At 38.2% G+C, this 17,822-nt stretch overlaps 1 protein-coding gene across 1 annotated transcript in view; it reads left to right on the plus strand.

Moving 5' to 3' along the window:
- The window catches only part of LOC122813527 (selenoprotein Pb-like), a 123,187-nt gene that overhangs the window by 88,183 nt on the left and 17,182 nt on the right, over nt 1–17,822 (plus strand). The window contains exon 4 of the mRNA XM_044085894.1: nt 12,288–12,426. Coding sequence (XP_043941829.1) covers nt 12,288–12,426 — 139 coding nt within the window. The remainder of the gene's footprint in view (nt 1–12,287; nt 12,427–17,822) is intronic.

Raw genomic sequence — 17,822 nt, forward strand, 5'->3', positions numbered from 1 at the left:
AGAGCTTGATGGTCACCTAGGGACAAAGTATCAGGTGTTGATAAATCATCTTGGGATCATAGTTAAGATTAACACCTCTTATGCCTTCTGAGGACCTTGCAATGGTAAGTCATAACGGCCTAAATATGCATTTTTAATTGTACTGTTGTTCGCATGGAGATTTCTGGTGCAAATCTTGTATACCAGCTGGAGCAGAACTCTGCTGGCAGGTTGTTTGATAGGCATTTGCTATTGCAGTCATATTACACTTGTGTTGCAGGCCCTGCACTGGCTGCTATGGCACTGAATGTGGGTGGCACTAATATACCTTACCCTACATAATGTTTCCCAACTACTTTAAGGAGATGTTGATTTCCTATCCTCCAGCATGACCACTTTACTCACCTACTAGGAGGCTGCAGGTGCATTTCCATGATAATGCTTGAGACTTCAAGCATATCAGACTCTGCACGTGTGGAATTCACAACTACAGCAGCTTTGGTAAATAACCTTCCATGCTACTTTAACAAGTGCCTAAACCTTGCATATTTTGTAGTACGTAGCCAGGTTTTGATGCTTGACTTCAAACAACAGTGTATTTTAATTATTAATTAAATGGATTGTGGCTGTTTAGGTACCTTGGTATATGCACACAAATATGTTTACTGAATTGGTGCTATGAAATGAGTCTTCCTTGTACAACAGTATGTCGAGAGATTTGAAAATGAATTATTATTAATAAACTCTGACACTAGATTGACTTTTAACTTGAGTACTGCTATTCATATATAAAGTCTTATATTTGTATGATTCTGCAGATACCAGCTCGGTGATACAGAGGGATAAGGTCCTTTCTCTTCCCCAGCTGACCTGGACTTCATTAGTTTCCCAGGAAATAGTGAAGCTGGCTGAAGGGAGATGTGAGTGAAGGCTTGATCCCTATTAACCACCTGAGTGGGAAGGAATTCATTCTGTTGAGCCAAAGGAGTGCATTTGAGATCAAGGCTGCAAGTATGCAGAAGTGTGCACCCAGACTGGGCTTATCAGAGGGGGAATTAAACTGCTGCTGCTGCTACTGTCACTGCAGGACAAGACAGGAAAGGTTATAGGCTGAGTATATAAAAAATCCAGGAGTCATCAAAGGGCAATACCACAGGAGGATTATCCCAACTTCTCAAGCCAATCCATGGAATACAAAGTCCACTTTTCAGGTTCTCCCTCTCTAAAGTCCGAGAGCAAGCCGGACATTTTGCCAAATGAAAATGAGAGCAGGGGGTTTCATGGCAGAGTTTATATTCAAAACTTTGAGGGGGGGGGTGCAAAATAATTTAGCTGGAATTCTATGACTTAATCTAGCTATGAAGTTACTCTCATCAGAATGGATAGTGATTCTGTTCTATAATTTCATCCCAAGAGACATTAAGTATGGGCTCCTGTTACATTGGGATAAAGCCACAATAAAGCACCTTGGAGGTGATCTTTTTATCGCATTTTCTCTTTTTCTTTTTCTGGACACTAAAATTTACCAGATCTAACAATGAGCTACAAAAGAAGACAACGGACTGATCCACAGTGATTTGATTGTAAAGGTATTACCCATAATGTTGATACTGCAAAGAGTTATACTGAAAGGTTCTAGTCTCATCTGGACAAATGTATTAAATTGGCAGTCCCAACTAGATCCAAGCAAATAAGGTGTTTTAAAAACAAAGCGGAAATAAAAATATAGCCTGTTGGGTGCAGTCAGTTGCCATGCAGGTAGCAGTAAGTTGTATTATTTGAGTTTAAAAACAAACCAGTGTGGTGGCCCTCAACTATTAATAAACTATGTAATAAAATGAAGAAACTGCTAAATCACTATAGCAGAACAAAGAACCCCCAAATTAAGGAGAACATCAAGCAGATAGATAAGAAACTAAAACAATGATGTAAGAAAAACAAATGTATCCTATGGACTCAGGCTAGGTACAAAAGACAACTACAAATCCTTCTTCAGTTATGTCAGAAAAATAAGAAATAGGAAATTTACGCCAGAATGCCTCCCAATACTATTAATGGATACTGGATAGAAGCAACTCCTAAATTCTTTATCACAGATACATGGATCTCCTCCAAATATCTATGTTTTGATCTAGTAATTATCAATATAGTAATTTATAAATATTGATCTTGGAAAGGGTTAAGTAAATCTAAACTTAGTGGGATGTGTTAATTTTAAGCAACGCATGGGATAATTGGCTAGGCTTAAAGTGGCCTGCAAGGGCAGTTAGCCTAGTACTAACCTATGAACCTATGAACCTAACAACATCCAACATTGCTTCACCCTTATTTATAATGTTATTATCTACTCCAATCCAGTAGATATTGCCAACATACTGGCAAATACATTTTGTCAACTTTACCCCAGAGGCAGCTATTTGAAACTCACTTATCTCTGATGGAATCAAGTCACCAACCATCATAAAGTGCATGAATTGAAGGTACTCTTCTAAATGCAGACTATCTAGTTCATGGGTCCTGACAATGTAACCAGTTGCCTAGTTAATAGCATCAAACAAGCATTGGCAGACCCACTCATCAGCCTCCTCAACCTGATCTGAGCAACTGGCTTTGTCCCATAAGAGTGATGCACAACTGTTTTGATGCCACCCCACAAGAGTAGCCCGTCCACATACCCTGGGAATTATAGACCCATCAGCCTAGCAAGTCTTATATGCAAAGCCATGGAATATGTCATAACTAACCTAATTAACTATGATATCAAAAATCTTATTGGATTTGATGTCTTCACTTCAGCTTTGTCAAGGGTAGATCCTGGCTAACAAAACTTGTGAACTTATTTGAAAGGGTACTTGGGCTGTGAACTGTGGACAGGCTGCCCATACAGAGTACTTTGACCTTGGCAAGGGATTCAGTAACATACCTTATGGAAATATAATACACAAGTTGAAGGAGCTCCAAATAAACTTGTGTATGGTTAGATGGATAGCCAAGACTAAACTGTGTATTGTTAGATGGATAGCCAACAAGATTAGAGATAGGATAACATAGTAACAGTAGGAGGTGCATCCTTTGAGAGCATGTAGGTGTCCAGTGGAATTGCTCAGGGATCTGTGATGGGACGTCTGCTGTTCATTGTCTACTTATGAGATCACCACTTATCAAACAAGGATCTCTGGTTAGCAAAGTTCACACACGGTTGTAAGCTGTGAGTCATCGTCAAGTCCCTCTCTGACACACAGGCACTCCAACAGGAGCTTACCCGTGTTAAGAGCTGGTGTACTAAAAATGGGCTCAAGCTCAAAATGTGCAACACTGTAACATTTGGTAAACAGTACCTAGCTCCAGTTTACAGCATAGATAACATACACTTCAGAATGAAAGGGTCATGATCGACCTGGGTACTTACGTGGATACATCCTTTATGGTTGGTCATCATGTTACAGGATTGGCAAGGAAATGCTTTTACCTTGCACAACTCATTGCAAAAGGTATTTTTTCCAGATCCAAAGAAGTCTTCAACTTCTTGTATTCCTCACTGATTAGGCCCATCACTGAGTACAACACCCCCTTCAGTCTGTACCTTACTAAGCACATTAAACAACAGGAAAGACCCCAGAAATTTGTAACTAAAAATATAAGAGGCTTAAAAGAGCTGAACTGCTAAGAAAGACTAGAGGCTATAATCCCTATACTCAGTTTCATATAGGCTTCCGAGGGGTGACCTGTGCCTTTCTTATAGGGTTATAAAGGATGTAGTAGTCCAAGAACTCTTAGAAAACAGTTATCCACACCTCAATGGAACTCCAAAAGACAGGAAACAGTTGATGGGCTTAACACAGTTTTAATGCAGAAAGAAAGCACAACACATAAACAATACTCCTTGAAAATACGTTTTCGTCCTCGACTTCATCAGATACAATTAACAAACTCAATTACATGCCTTAAATATGTCAATTAAATACAAATTCACCAATAAAGTGTATCACTAAATTTAATGTTTCATAGGCTTTACCCACAATCCCCTTCACCTCCACTAACATAAATAACTTAATTTACAACAACAATTCTACACTTTAAAAGTTATTTTTAATACAATTCCTAATGTAAAATAAACCCTGTAATTGCTTGCATCAATAAATGTTAAAACAACATATCTCCTTAAGAGTAATAAAATCATAAAAATGCTTGATATATAAGTTATAAACATTATACCTTCCTATCCATGTGTCCTCTAGTGGCTCTAAAACTCACAACTACTTCACATTTAAAATAACTACAGAATTTCACTATGCAGGGGCTCAACACAATAAAATGTCACATTTGTATATATTTTTGTAAATGTTATAATCTTGCTGCTCTCAGCTTTAAAACTGGGGCCAGAGATAAACCATCGTTTAGTCCAGGGAACCTACTGGCTTCTAAAAAAATCTGCCAGTAAAGTTCCCTCTATTCAGTTCTGATCTCCCACATACCACCCCTCATATCCCTTGGGATCTCCTCAAAAATGTTTTGGAAGGACATTATGACTGTAAGGGGGTGGGGGGGGGACCAGAAACAAGAAAGGAACATTCAAATATGGGAGATGTGCACAATACCCTTTCATTATGAATACTGAACTAGTCCATCTGGATTCCAGAAATAGAACCCTCATGGCAAGGAGCTATAGTAATTGTGAGACCAGCGGGGTTGCATATCTTGCCTTATGTGAGTGCAAGGCATTCTACGTAGGAAAAACTGAGAGGACACTGAAAAGGAGAGTATATAAACATTTGAATGCCATAAGTAATAGAAATGTTAATAATGCACTATATAGTCACAGTATAGAATGTGGAAAAGGAAAGTTTAGTTTTTTTGTACTTGAGGAGATCCCAAGGGATATGAGGGGTGGTATGTGGGAGACCAGAATTGAATATAGGGAACTTTATTGGCAGATTTCTTTAGCAGCCTGTAGGTTCCCTGGACTAAACGATGGTTTATCTCTGGCCTCAGTTTTAAAGCTGAGAGCAGCAAGATTATAACATTTACAAAAACGTATACAAATGTAGCATTTTATTGTGTTGAGTCTCTGCATAGTGAGATTCTGTAGTTATTTTAAATGTGAAACAGTTGTGAGATTTAGAGCCAATAGAGAGTGCATATGGATTTTATACACTTATATATCAAGCATTTTTATGATTTTATTACCCTTAAGGAGAGATGTTGTTTTAACATTTATTGATGCAAGCAGTTACAGGGTTTATTTTACATTTTGAATTGTATTAAAAATAACTTTTAAAGGGTAGAATTGTTGTAAATGAACTTATTTATGTTAGTGGAGGTTAAAAGGATTGTGGGTAAAGCCTATGAAATGTTAATTTTAGTGATACACTGCTTTTATTGGTGAATTTATATTTAATTGAAGTATTTAAGCATGTAATTTAGTTTAATTGTATCTGATGAAGTTGAGGATGAAAACGTATTTTCAATGAGTATTGTTTATGTATTGTGCTTTCTTACTGCATTAAAACTGTGTTAAGCCCATCAACTGTTTCCTGTCTTCTGGAGTTCCATTGAGGTGTGGATAACTGCTTTCTAAGCTGCTGCAATTGCACCTTTTTTCTCCTTCATTGTGGTTATTAGTCCAATAACTCTTAGTACTCAAGAAATGAAATAGTGCAGCTAACAGTAGGGCCAGAGATCTAAATCTACTCCAACAAATTAATAAGACAAGGGGAGGGATAGATTTGTCACGAGGCACCTAACCATTCTTTGAAACAAACTTCCTCTTCAAGCTGGGCAGTATGACACACTATCTGCCTTTAAACAGGAGCTAGAAAAATGGATGGATATTCATAAATTCACCCATTTGGCTACTGACAAGGCAGAATTGGCCTCTTGGCTCAGTTGCCTTGAAACTCCTATGACAAATATGTGAGGGCTGACTTTTTTAAATCTAGTACACTTCATTACACAAACTAAAAATACAGCAGACTCGAGAGATGAGACAAAACTATTACAGGCACACTAGACAGCAACACAACATTAAATGATAATGCAAGACTGTTAAATGAATATTTAGCCATGAGGAAAAAGAAAGTCTGTTTGTTGGATTTGTTATGTCAGAGCCATCAAATTACTTTAGCTGAATGATGCCTTATGCAAACTGTGTAATGATTTGCTGTATTTGGCTAAAGGATTATTTTGTTATTTATGTGTGGAGAGATGTTGATTTTAGTATGTCCCTGTACTGCTGGATGTTGGCACACTATTTATTTGAACTGCAGCTGTGGTTTATGTTTTCTTAATGTAATGACTGAGCTGCATTGGGAAACACATTAACCAATTAAAGGCCTATTGGTTGCATGACTGTGGAACTGCAGTATTTAATTAAGTAGTTGTGGTTAGTGCAGTACTTCGATGCACCTGCTTCGATTTTTGTTTACACAATTTTTGTGATCTCCATTTCATGATGCGTGTCTGAGTTGCTACTGTTATAAATTATAAAAAATAAATACATAAATAATTCTGTCAACTGTATTCTGCAAATTATTTACTAAGCCCCCAGAAAGTGGGGATAAAAACACTGTGTTTCTTCTCCACTTAGTGAGAGAGTTGAGTTGGCTTGTCATCCAAGGAACAGGTTAAGTAAAGACTGCCTTATATGATCTTTTTCAACATTTTTAATAAAGATTGTTTTTAAATGCAAGCCTATAAAGACAAACAACAAGAAAAATGTATTGACCTGTTTGCAAAAGGAAAAAATATATGTAATATTTAAAGATACAGAAAAATAATTTCAGCATGTAAACTGGATTTTTTACCAGGTCTTTAAATTTATTATTACAAAAAACATTAACTTTATAGGTTTTTTACTGCTTCGGCTCTGATTCATGTCTGGCTTTGTTTACTGTTTCCATGCCACCCAAAAATCTCCTGTTCCTTCTTACTCACAGCACTTATGCACTTATGCATACTAAGTCCAATGCAACAACATCCTGTACTACAAAAAATATACAGCATCAGCTGCACAGAACTGTTTCATCACTACCCGAAACACCAATGTGAAAAAATCTCATTGTAAACAAAAGTGATGCAAAGTTAAAAGTAAATAGAAATAAATATGAAGAATACATTGTAGTGACCCACCCCTATGATATAGGGCAGTAAAGTCTTGATTACATGCCAGATGACCTGTGTTTGACTGGTGGCAAAGGAGATGGAGGACCAGGTGGTGAGGGATGGTAGCAAGTGGCAGATGCAGACTTACCCATCCTGGAGGGAGGCAGCCTAGGATAACTGCCTTGACAACATCAAAAGCCCTGCAAGCTCTACACTGCATGTGGTATACCCCTTAGCCAGGAGGTTGCATGTGTAGAAATCCACATGCACCCCTGAAGGCAGAGAAAGTGGAGCTTGCAAGGCTGCTGCAGGGAGGTAGGGTTAAAGCACATACCTTAATAGCAGTATGATACTGCACCAGTGTCCTTGATCTCTTCACCAGTCCCAAAAGGCTTATTGTGCCTGCTTATTTGAACTGTTTCTTTCTGAAATTGGTACACCTTGTTTGCTGTTGCATAGACTAAATTCAGACCTGCTGAATCTAGCTTTGTTTGTATAACTTGAGCACTAATCCAGACAATCTTTTTTTTTTTTTTTGGAGAAGGTTCCCCTGCACCCTAGTGGCAGGAGTGTGCAGTTAGAACTTGTCTGATTGAAGAATGCTGGAACGGGGTTCAGTTTTTAGCTTTTTATTGGTTAATTTGTTTAAATTAGTTTGCTCATTTGCTACTATTCCTGGCACCATAAAGTCTGCTTTTCAAATTTTCCCTTAGAACTAGCCAGTTTTTTACTTTTAACACACAAATCTGTTTCTTTGAGCTCAGCACTTGTTCAGAACTCGTTTTAAGCACTTTGCCTATTTTAGTACTTAATAAATAAACACCTATCCAGGCATGTCTAAGGGTTAGCTCCCGGTGTTTTCTCCTGTCTACCTGATGAATTTGGGCATCTTGGGGCAATGCAGCAATTGCCTCATGTACACAGACAACCCTCTCCTCCTACCACCCAACACTACAACCTGTGAGAGATGCACTTATATAGCCAAACTGGAAGCAAAGCTCTTTTCACCCAAGACTGGACTAGACAGTCAAGAGAAGAAGGTAAACACTTGCACCACACCACAGTCATCACATAGTCCCTCAAAACCTACACCACCAAAGCACACACATAGAAACACAAAACATACACCTACATTCACGGAGGGTCTCAGTAAAAATCTGCTCAAGCAACAGAGACCTCCAAAGCAGAAACACATGCAACCTCCACCCCCCCAACTCAACCCAAATGACCCATAGCCCACAGACACAGTGTGCCACTCAACCACAGCCCATAAGGCATAACAACGTACCCAACACTCTAGTCATAGGTGACACTGATGTTCCACTCACCAGGCTAAACAAGGAGAAAGTTACTGTCAGCTGCCTGTTGGGTGCCAGGATCCGCCACATAATGCACTCACTCAGGTCACTCCATAACAAGTACAAATATGACTCTGTCATTGTCCATGGTGGTGTGAATGACCCGAGACGTACCTCCCTGGACTATATGAAAAGAGACATGGAGGAGCTCTCCGATCTTGTAGCCCAGGCATGTATGACCCTAGCCTTGAGTAGCATCCTGCCATCACCCAAAATGATACCACAGTACAAGGACAAAATGATTGACTTCAACAATTGGCTAAGCTTCTGGTGTCATTCTAAGGGGATCCAGTATCTGTCTGCCTGGGATGACATGATCGACAAACCACGATGCTTTGCCAGAGATGGCCTGCACCTGTCACTCTTGGGATTCCGGATACTAGCTAAGGCTCCTGCCATCTCTTGCCAAAGTTCAAATGACAAATTCACCACTGTAACAGGTACAAGCAAGCAAAATCTGAGGGTAATGCTACTCAATGCTAGAAGTCTAAACCTCAAAATGCATTCACTCGAGGCACTCCTTAAAATACAGAACATCAACATCTGTGCAGTGACAGAGACCTGGTTCAAGGCTCCAGAGAGCACCCCTGCATTACCAGGCTATAATTCATACCACACCTTTTGGCCACCTAACCTGGACCAAAACACTAAAGGTGGAGGTGTGTGTCCATATTCATTAAGGATATCCACACCTCCAGGCTAGTTGCTCAGCATAATGCGTTCGAGATTATCCAAGAGCAACTAACTCTGGGCAAGACCGCAATCCAAATTGTAACTTGCTACAGATCCCCCACCATGCCCCAGGATTCCCACTCCTCATTTCTTGATACACTGAAAAATATTAATGTACAACCCAGCACCCTAATAATGGGTGATTTCAACTACCCCACCATTAACTGAGAAAACTATTCATGTACCAACTCTTCTACTCAACATTTTTTGGAATTCATAAATTCCAATGCCTTGGATCAACTTATCCACAACCCCACCAGGGGCAGCAATATCCTAGACTGGGTCATTACCAACATGGGTGACTGGTGTTCCACACCAGAGGTCAATTCCTTGATCATATCCAACCACATGCTAATCAATCTAGACATCCACATCTCGCCCCATCCCCATTAGGGAAACCACTGTAAAAAATTTCTCCAAAGCCAACTTCACGCTTCTTAAGACAGAAGTGGCAAACTTCACGACACCCATGCAGATGGACAATAGAGGTACAACTGCTGAATCCTACACAAATGCACTTTATAAGCACTTACACGAGTGCATGGATCATGCTATCCCTAACAGAACCAAGATGCTATCCTCCAAAAAAAGGAAGCCAATCTGGTGGGTCCCCTGCCATAAACAAACTGTACAACAGAAGGAAGAAAGAAACTGTTGCAAAAAAGAGTAAAATCCCATGACTGGAAGAACTCCCTGGTCAGCCTGAGTAAGAAGCTGAGATCTCTCATAAAATCCTCCAAAGCTAGTTATGAAAATGAAATCGCCACTGATTCTAAAGACAACCACAAAACATTCCATAGCTATGTCAAGACTCTTAATGGCAACACTCAGATCTGCTCTGAGTTACAGCACAATGGCATTAAATATACAGAACCAACTGATATTGCCAACATCCTTGCAGATAGGTTCAGTGTTAACTTTATGCCCCCCCCCTCACCCTCTAAAGGGCCCATCTCTATACTGGAAGAATGCAAAGTTCCTGTAATCATGGCTGCACAGGTAAAAACCACACTCTCCAAAGCCAAGAACACAGCATCCATGGGACCTGACAACATCCCAGGCTGCGTTCTACATGAACTACAGAATGAACTGGCACCCCACCTAAGCATCATGTTCAATCATAGCCTTACCTCAGGCTTTGTGCCTACTGAATGGCACACAGCGATGGTTATCCCACTCCACAAAGGGGGAGCCACCACGGACCCTGGGAACTACTGCCCCATTAGCCTAATGAGCCTGGTCTGCAAGGCCATGGAATGTATCATCATAGAACTTATAAACAAAGACATTGGTAATCTCCAAACTCTGGACCCCACCCAGTTCAGGTTTGTAAAAGGTAGATAAATGTATCCTAAACCTGACTGACTTCTTTGAAGCAGTCACCAAAGCCGTAGATGAGGGTAAGGTGGTTCACACAGCCTATCTAGATCTTGCCAATGCTTTTGACACCATCAGTCACTCTAGAATTATAGATAAACTCACTAAACTCAGTATAAATCCCTATGTCACAAGATGGGATGTCAACCGGCTGACTGACAGAACCCACACTGTGAAAGTAGCAGACTCCAAATCCAACTTCAGACCAGTGACAAGTGGAGTACCACAGTGTTCAGTCCTGGGTCCTCTCTTGTTTGTTATCTACTTTTCTGAAGTACAGGCTAATGCAGAAGGTCTTTGGCTAACCAAGTTTGCAGATGACTGCAAACTAGGAGCCATAATTGAAACTCCTAACGATGTGGACATCCTACAAAAGGACCTCACTGAGACAGATGCCATGGCCTCAAGCTCAAAAGTGCATTGTCATCCCTTTTGGTAAAAACTCTGTATCCATGAGCTACCACATAGGTGACAGTCTACTTAACACTGAAAGTGTGATAAGAGACCTTGGGACACAGGTGGACAGTAGTCTCTCCTTTGATAATCACAACGCCACAGTAGTCCGGAAATCCTTCTATGTGGCACACCTCATCACAAAAGGTTTCTCATCCAGGAAAAAAGAGGTCATTGTTCCCCTCTACTCATCACTCATTAGACACATTATAGAGTGCAATGCCCCTTTTGGTATGTACCTCACAAGATATCTACAACAACTGGAAAGGCCGCAGAAATACCTCACAAAAAGGATTACCAGCCTCAAACAGTTGGCCTACGCAGACTGTTTCAAAAAACTCCGGCCTTAATCTGTCACATATCTTTACTCAGAGGTGATCTCTGCCTAACATACAAAGCTATGTCAAACCCAGAACTGTTGGACATGCTCCACTTAACGAAATCCCAATCCCTCTGAGCTACAGACTCTAGGGACCTAAACCTTGTCACCACAATAAACAGAACAAGATTCCTGTCCCAGAGTTTTCCCATACTCTGGAACAAACTACCTCTCTATATCAAACAAAGCTCCTCATTAGCACTATTCAAGAAAAATCTTGATGATTGGATGGGAAATAGGAAATTCACCCTGGGGGCCACCTCTGTGACTCTGCTCGACAGGGGCACAGGAAGATAATTTTCTTGGGTGGCGAAAGCCAGGGTACCTTTTTGGCTAGACTTTTATAGACCCTAGGATCGATAGCCTAGTACCTACCTATGAACCCATGAACCAAACATGGATCACGTTGAGCCCAGATGTAGCCAAGGTGGGTCTGGCAGACCTAATGAATGAGCAGAGGAGTTGGTGTCAGCCTATGTTCAGCTGTAGAGATGGATAAAAGCACACCGTATATTGCAGGAACCTACAGCCACATTGTAAGTTCTGCTGCATTTGCATGAGCCTGCTGCTGAGTTAGCTATGCATAATATCTCCTTGATTTAATACTAGTATAATCCTTACCTGTTTCTGAATTATTGCTACAGCTATTGCATCCCAAGTGCAAGTCAACATTTAACAGTAACAGATGCATGTTTTTCTAATAGCTTGATGATGTTCACGGCCTTGAATAGTGTCACTGGTCAGTATATATATTTTTGTAGACCCTCTCATCAGTTTACCTCATAATAGTATTAGCCATTTCAAATACTGCCTGTTAACTGTGGAACTATTTTTATATTTTGACACAGAGATTGTATGATAGATAGATATTGTCAGTAAGTAAATAAATGTTTTTTTCCCCTTTTTAGGTGTGGCCAACTGACCTACCACCTTGTGATGCCTTATAGTTTTCTCCACTTCCCCTATGTAGAAGCTGCAATCCTTGAAACATACTACAAGGATAAGTGTGGGAACTGCAGCGTTGAAAATGAAACAGACATCATGCAGGTACAGTAATCCTTTGTGAGATGATTTATTTTATGCTAATGATTTGATGACAAAGAAGGGGATGGAACTGTGCTTATTTACCCAAATCAGCAGGTACTTCTATGTAAAAATATGGAAAAGCTTAGGGACAGGGTGCATAAAAGGGAGCTTATCATAATGATGCAGCTTCAAGAGATAAGCTTTGGCATGTAGGAGAAGGAGATAGGGCAGCAAAGTGAAAGCACTAGATCTAAAATAGTTCATTGACAATATATATTTCATATTCTTGATTCAAAGAGTGCTTTCTCTTAACAAAACAAACAGGAAAATAAACCATTTTTAAACCTTGAAGCAATTTAACTTGTCATCTCAATCAACTAACAATCATATACAGTTATGTAATACATCTGTGATGACTTTGCAGTTTTACAACTGTATAACTATACTTCATGTGGTGGGGCACTAAAGAGAGTATTTTGTTTAAATATTGATAACTGCCTACATCCAATCTGTTTAGCTATTTGTTTTCTTCTAAATGCAGCATACTCTCCAAGTTCACATCTCTCAGCTTGTTCATTAATGGAAAAAAGCTTTAAAAAAGGAAAGAATGTTCATTGTCATACTCTGCTGTATGCCCAACCAAAGTATTCTTATGTTACATTTTATTTATATCTGTTACATGCTCAGCTATTCTGTCCGTAAATCTGCATTTTATTTTTTTTTTCTACAAGATAATCCACTGCACTGGCCGTAAGTCATACACACTCACACACTTACCCCACCACACACACCTGCGCGAGTGCCTTAGCAGAAGGCTTTATTTGCATTTGTCTGTGTTTTGTGTGTGTGTGTGTGTGTGTGTGTGTGTAATTTGACCTTAATCATTATGCTAGGGATTTCCTAGCTGAAAGGAAAAGAGGCTTTTTTAGGTGGGTGCTGTGCTGGAAGTGCAAGATGTCAGGGTGTATGATCTACAGGTACTAACGGTGCAGGAGTTCAGTAGTGATAATTCTTCACGAAGCCAAAAGGATATTACTGTTTCACAGATTAATATCTATACTGCATTTATGGATCTGCGAAGCTCTCTCTGTGAGGTGAGTTTGAGTGGCAGTAACTGTAGAAAGCTGCTTGTTACAATTCTGGCAATCAGCTAACTACAGTTACAATGAGCTTATGAGGGTGACAGTTTAAAATCTGCACAAGGTTTCAGATAAGCTAATTATGGTTCTTACCTGCTGTAGATATGATTTTGAAAAAAAAGATGGTTGTACTGTAACAAACCTATCTGTCTATTAAAATCTTTCTGTTAAAATCCTAAAACTGCTTGGAAATTTTTTCCATTTTAATTTGTTAGGTCAGTCTTTGTGAAATAAATGTATAACAATAAAATCAGAATTGAAATTTTATTAAAACACACTCCTAGCACCTCAGCTAGATATCTCATTTGAGTGAGTATGAACAAACCCTTAGACAAAAGCATCAGCTGATCAGTTAATCGATTAGTATTTAAAGCGGCATTATAAGACTTCAAATCACAATATCAACTAAAAAATTAATAAATAAATTTACAGTAACAGAATTTTAAATATTAAATGAATAATTTACATTAAAGTTTCTTGTTAAGATGAAAAGGCTTTATAGTATTATACTTCAAAATATGAACTGCTTCCCTGTGCATCAAAAGAAAGCCTAATGGCTTCCCTCCCACCATCACTTTGCACTTATTCTAAAACACAGCATCTTAAAGTTCTAATATCATTATTATGTTTATATAGCAAATGTACAGCTAAGGCAAGAAGGGATTAGGATATCCAAGCAAGAGACACATGGATTTCATGGGAAAGACATATGACAGTCAGGCATGACTGTTGAAGATGGTAGAAGAGTGGCTTTGAATTGAGGGAGATGGCGACAGTTGATGTGATACCCAACTTATTTTATTTTATTTTACATTTGTTGACTGGGCTAGTCTAGTTGGATATATGTCCATTTTCAGTAGAGGCCCAGGGAGAAAAGCTCCAAGACAGATACAAACAGCCAATAAGTAATTGTTACATAAAAAAAAAATAAGTAGATATAGAAGATATTATATACATTTAACAGTAAAATAACATAAAACTATATACAAAGTTTAGAGCAAGATAATATAAGTATGCTAGTGGCTAAAAAATAGTATCCACTCAATGTAAAAATGGGGAAAAAATTAGTTTATGATGATGATGTTGATGATAACTGCACTTTGTGAAAATATATATAGATAAATGAGTGCAGATAATGCACTTTTAACTTTCAATGAGAATACACTGAGAAGTTTTAACAAAGGTCATCAAGTACATAACTGGCAAATGGCAACTTTGCCATACTTATTCAAGAGCTGAGATCTAATTCATACTGTTGATAGTTTGATTGGTATAAGGAGAACAACCATTTATACAAGACATGTCTTTTGTATACATCTTCAGCAAAGCTGGTCACTGGCACACACTTCCTGTCATCGCAACCAGCCACCAATAAAAATGAGATGAAAGATCACATGACTAATACAATAACTATGCTCACTGATACCATTTCAGTCAGCAGCTGTCCATGTAGGTGACAGTAAGGCTATGCCATTTATCAGCCTATGTATTACTAATCAATATAACTGCACTCTGCATTTCCATATGGGAAACCAAAAATAATACTTGCTGATTTAACATGACATAACCTGCATTTCAAAGACATTGTTTCAGGAACAATAATGTTAATACTAACCCTATAGTACTTTTAGTTGGGAAACATGCAGTAGTAAATATTAACACCACTGTGGATATTACGTTTGCTTTTCTGTCCAAGGTTCAAAAGTAAAATTAATTGGGAATACAGTGTATGTACACTAAAAAGTGCAAGCACAAATGAATATTTGTTTTCCTCCTGTGTGTACCAATGTAGCACCTGAAACATTAAGTTAAAAAACAGTAAAAATCCAAAGCCTGGAAACGTTGAGGTAAAATGCAGCATTTATTCCAAACAGGAAAAAAAAAAATCACAAAGCTTTCGGGATCAACCCTTCATCAGTGTGTAAAAATAAATCAAATGCCTTAATTTAAATAATTAATTCAGACCATAAAACTAATCACATGACACAGTTGTATTAAGCACTTCAGTTTAAAGACACACATACAGGTAAAATGTCACTGCAAGTAGGTATAGCCATAAATTAAGTAAAACATTTAACTAAGACCCATCCACACAAGATGTTATTTCAAAGTTAACTGTCTTCTTTTTAAAATAGGTTAAAATGCTTATTGCTGTATTTAAACCTGGAAAACAATCAGCTTCTAAAAGTGTGATCCATGAATATTCACATACTTATAACTCATTATTAAATCCCCCCTTTTTCTTCTGTCTGATGATAATCTAAAGTTAAATGTATGTGTACTTCCTTTCTCTCTCATATGCTTGCCCAAAGCATTAGTTGCTACCTCTCTATGTATTTCAGATTTGTGTTCAATAATTCTGTCCTTCAACCTTCTTGTGCATTTCCCTATGTAGAATGCTCGACACACCTTACAGCATGCCATATACATAATGGCAGTGGTATTAGAAGTTGCAAAACACCTGGAAGTATATTTCTTCTTAGTGTTAGGATGTATAAATTTATTACTTGTATTTAGATCATCACAGCATATGCAATTATAACAGGGAAATTTATGTTTAGTTGACTGTCTCTTAACATTTGTCCATCCAGATAATTGATAGTATTCTCAGAAAACTGAGCTGTAAATTTCAAAAAGTTAGTAGTTCTATTTAAATATTCTATATATACTTCAAGTTCAGTATCATTGCCAGCCAACAGGAAAATGTCATCCACAAAACATTTAAAAAATAATATTTTGTCATAAAAAGGACGCATTTCACTATAAACAAATTGCTTTTCCCAGCACGAAACGACAATATGGGCATATGTATTTGTCATTAGGGTGCCCATCGCTACCCCATTTTTCTGTATGTATGTGCATTCATTAAACATAAACACATTATTAGTCAACACCACTTCTGTCAATTCACAAATTAACACTTCACTATCAACCATGCCATATGTTCTACTTAGAAAGTCACATAGTGCTTCTAAACCATATTGTAGAGGTATCACAGTATATAATGATTTAATGTCAAGAGCTACAAATAAAAATTCAATATTCTGATGTTCATTAAACTAGCAGTGTAACTGTTGTAAAAAAATGTTTCGTATATTTAATAAAGCTTTTAACCTGATATAAATATTTGCTTAAAGTAACCTGTAAATAGTGAGAAATAGGTTCGGTGACGGTGACCCAGCCAGAACCAGATACAATAGGACACATGGGTGGATGGGTTAAACTTTTATGAATTTTCGGGAGACCATATAAAACAGGTATAGTAGGACATGGAACTGTAAAATAATTAGACAATTCAGTACTTATATCATTATTAAGTTGCAGTTCAAAAATACACATATTAACTTTACTTATACATTTAAATACATCTGTTGGAGGGACTTCAACAAAACTATCAGAGTAACTCAAAAATTCAAGCATAAGCATATAATACATATCTCTGCCAAAAATAACAATTGCACCAACTTGGCAGCTTGTTTAATAATAATATCATTGCTATTTTGTAATTTCTGAAGCACTTGAAACTCAGACAAGGAAATGATGTATTTCTTTTTTTCAGAGTTCATATAATAGTAACATTTGTTCCTTTCACATGCCCCCATAAAAGCATTTAAAATGGGACCATTCACCGGTATAAGCATACTAGGTTTTTTACATACCTGTCTACATATATCAGGTGCATCTTTAAATATAAATTTCAGACTCACATTCCTTATAAACAATCTAAGATCAGTTAGCACTGTTAAAACATTGTTCACATTAGATGGAATGTAACCTATACCTTTATTCAAAAGCTTTAACTTAGGTTCAGGTAATTGAAAAGAAGATAGATTAACAACAGAAAATTCAATCAGTTCTTGTTGCTGTGAGTTCTGCTGTGGGTGTCCGGTCCTCAGCTTCTCCACCTGTTGGACTGCTGACCACGAGTCTGCTTCCTGCCTCTCGAATTGTCCCTCTCCTTCTCTTGGTTCTTTGATGTATTCTGTACTGCCTGCTCCACTTTCTCTGGTAATGTGGTAGCAATTAAGAGTCTTCCCCTGCAGAAAATCCTGATTCTGCAGGGTTGTACCATTTATATTAGTGGGGGGTGTGGACCTCATAGAAGTACTTGCTTCTGGTAGTAAATGTGTAACATTGTTTGAGTCTGCAAGTTGCAAATTCCTGTTAGTTGAATCTAAGTTAACATTATACCCACTGACAAGTTCATCAGGAGAAAATGTATCTAGTGAGTCCATGGTCTGTTTCATCCTTTGCTGTTTATTATTATATCTACCTTCT

The sequence above is a fragment of the Protopterus annectens genome, chromosome 10.part0, assembly GCF_019279795.1.
Source record: "Protopterus annectens isolate FY-2018-M chromosome 10.part0, PAN1.0, whole genome shotgun sequence".
Lineage (NCBI taxonomy): Eukaryota > Metazoa > Chordata > Ceratodontiformes > Protopteridae > Protopterus > Protopterus annectens.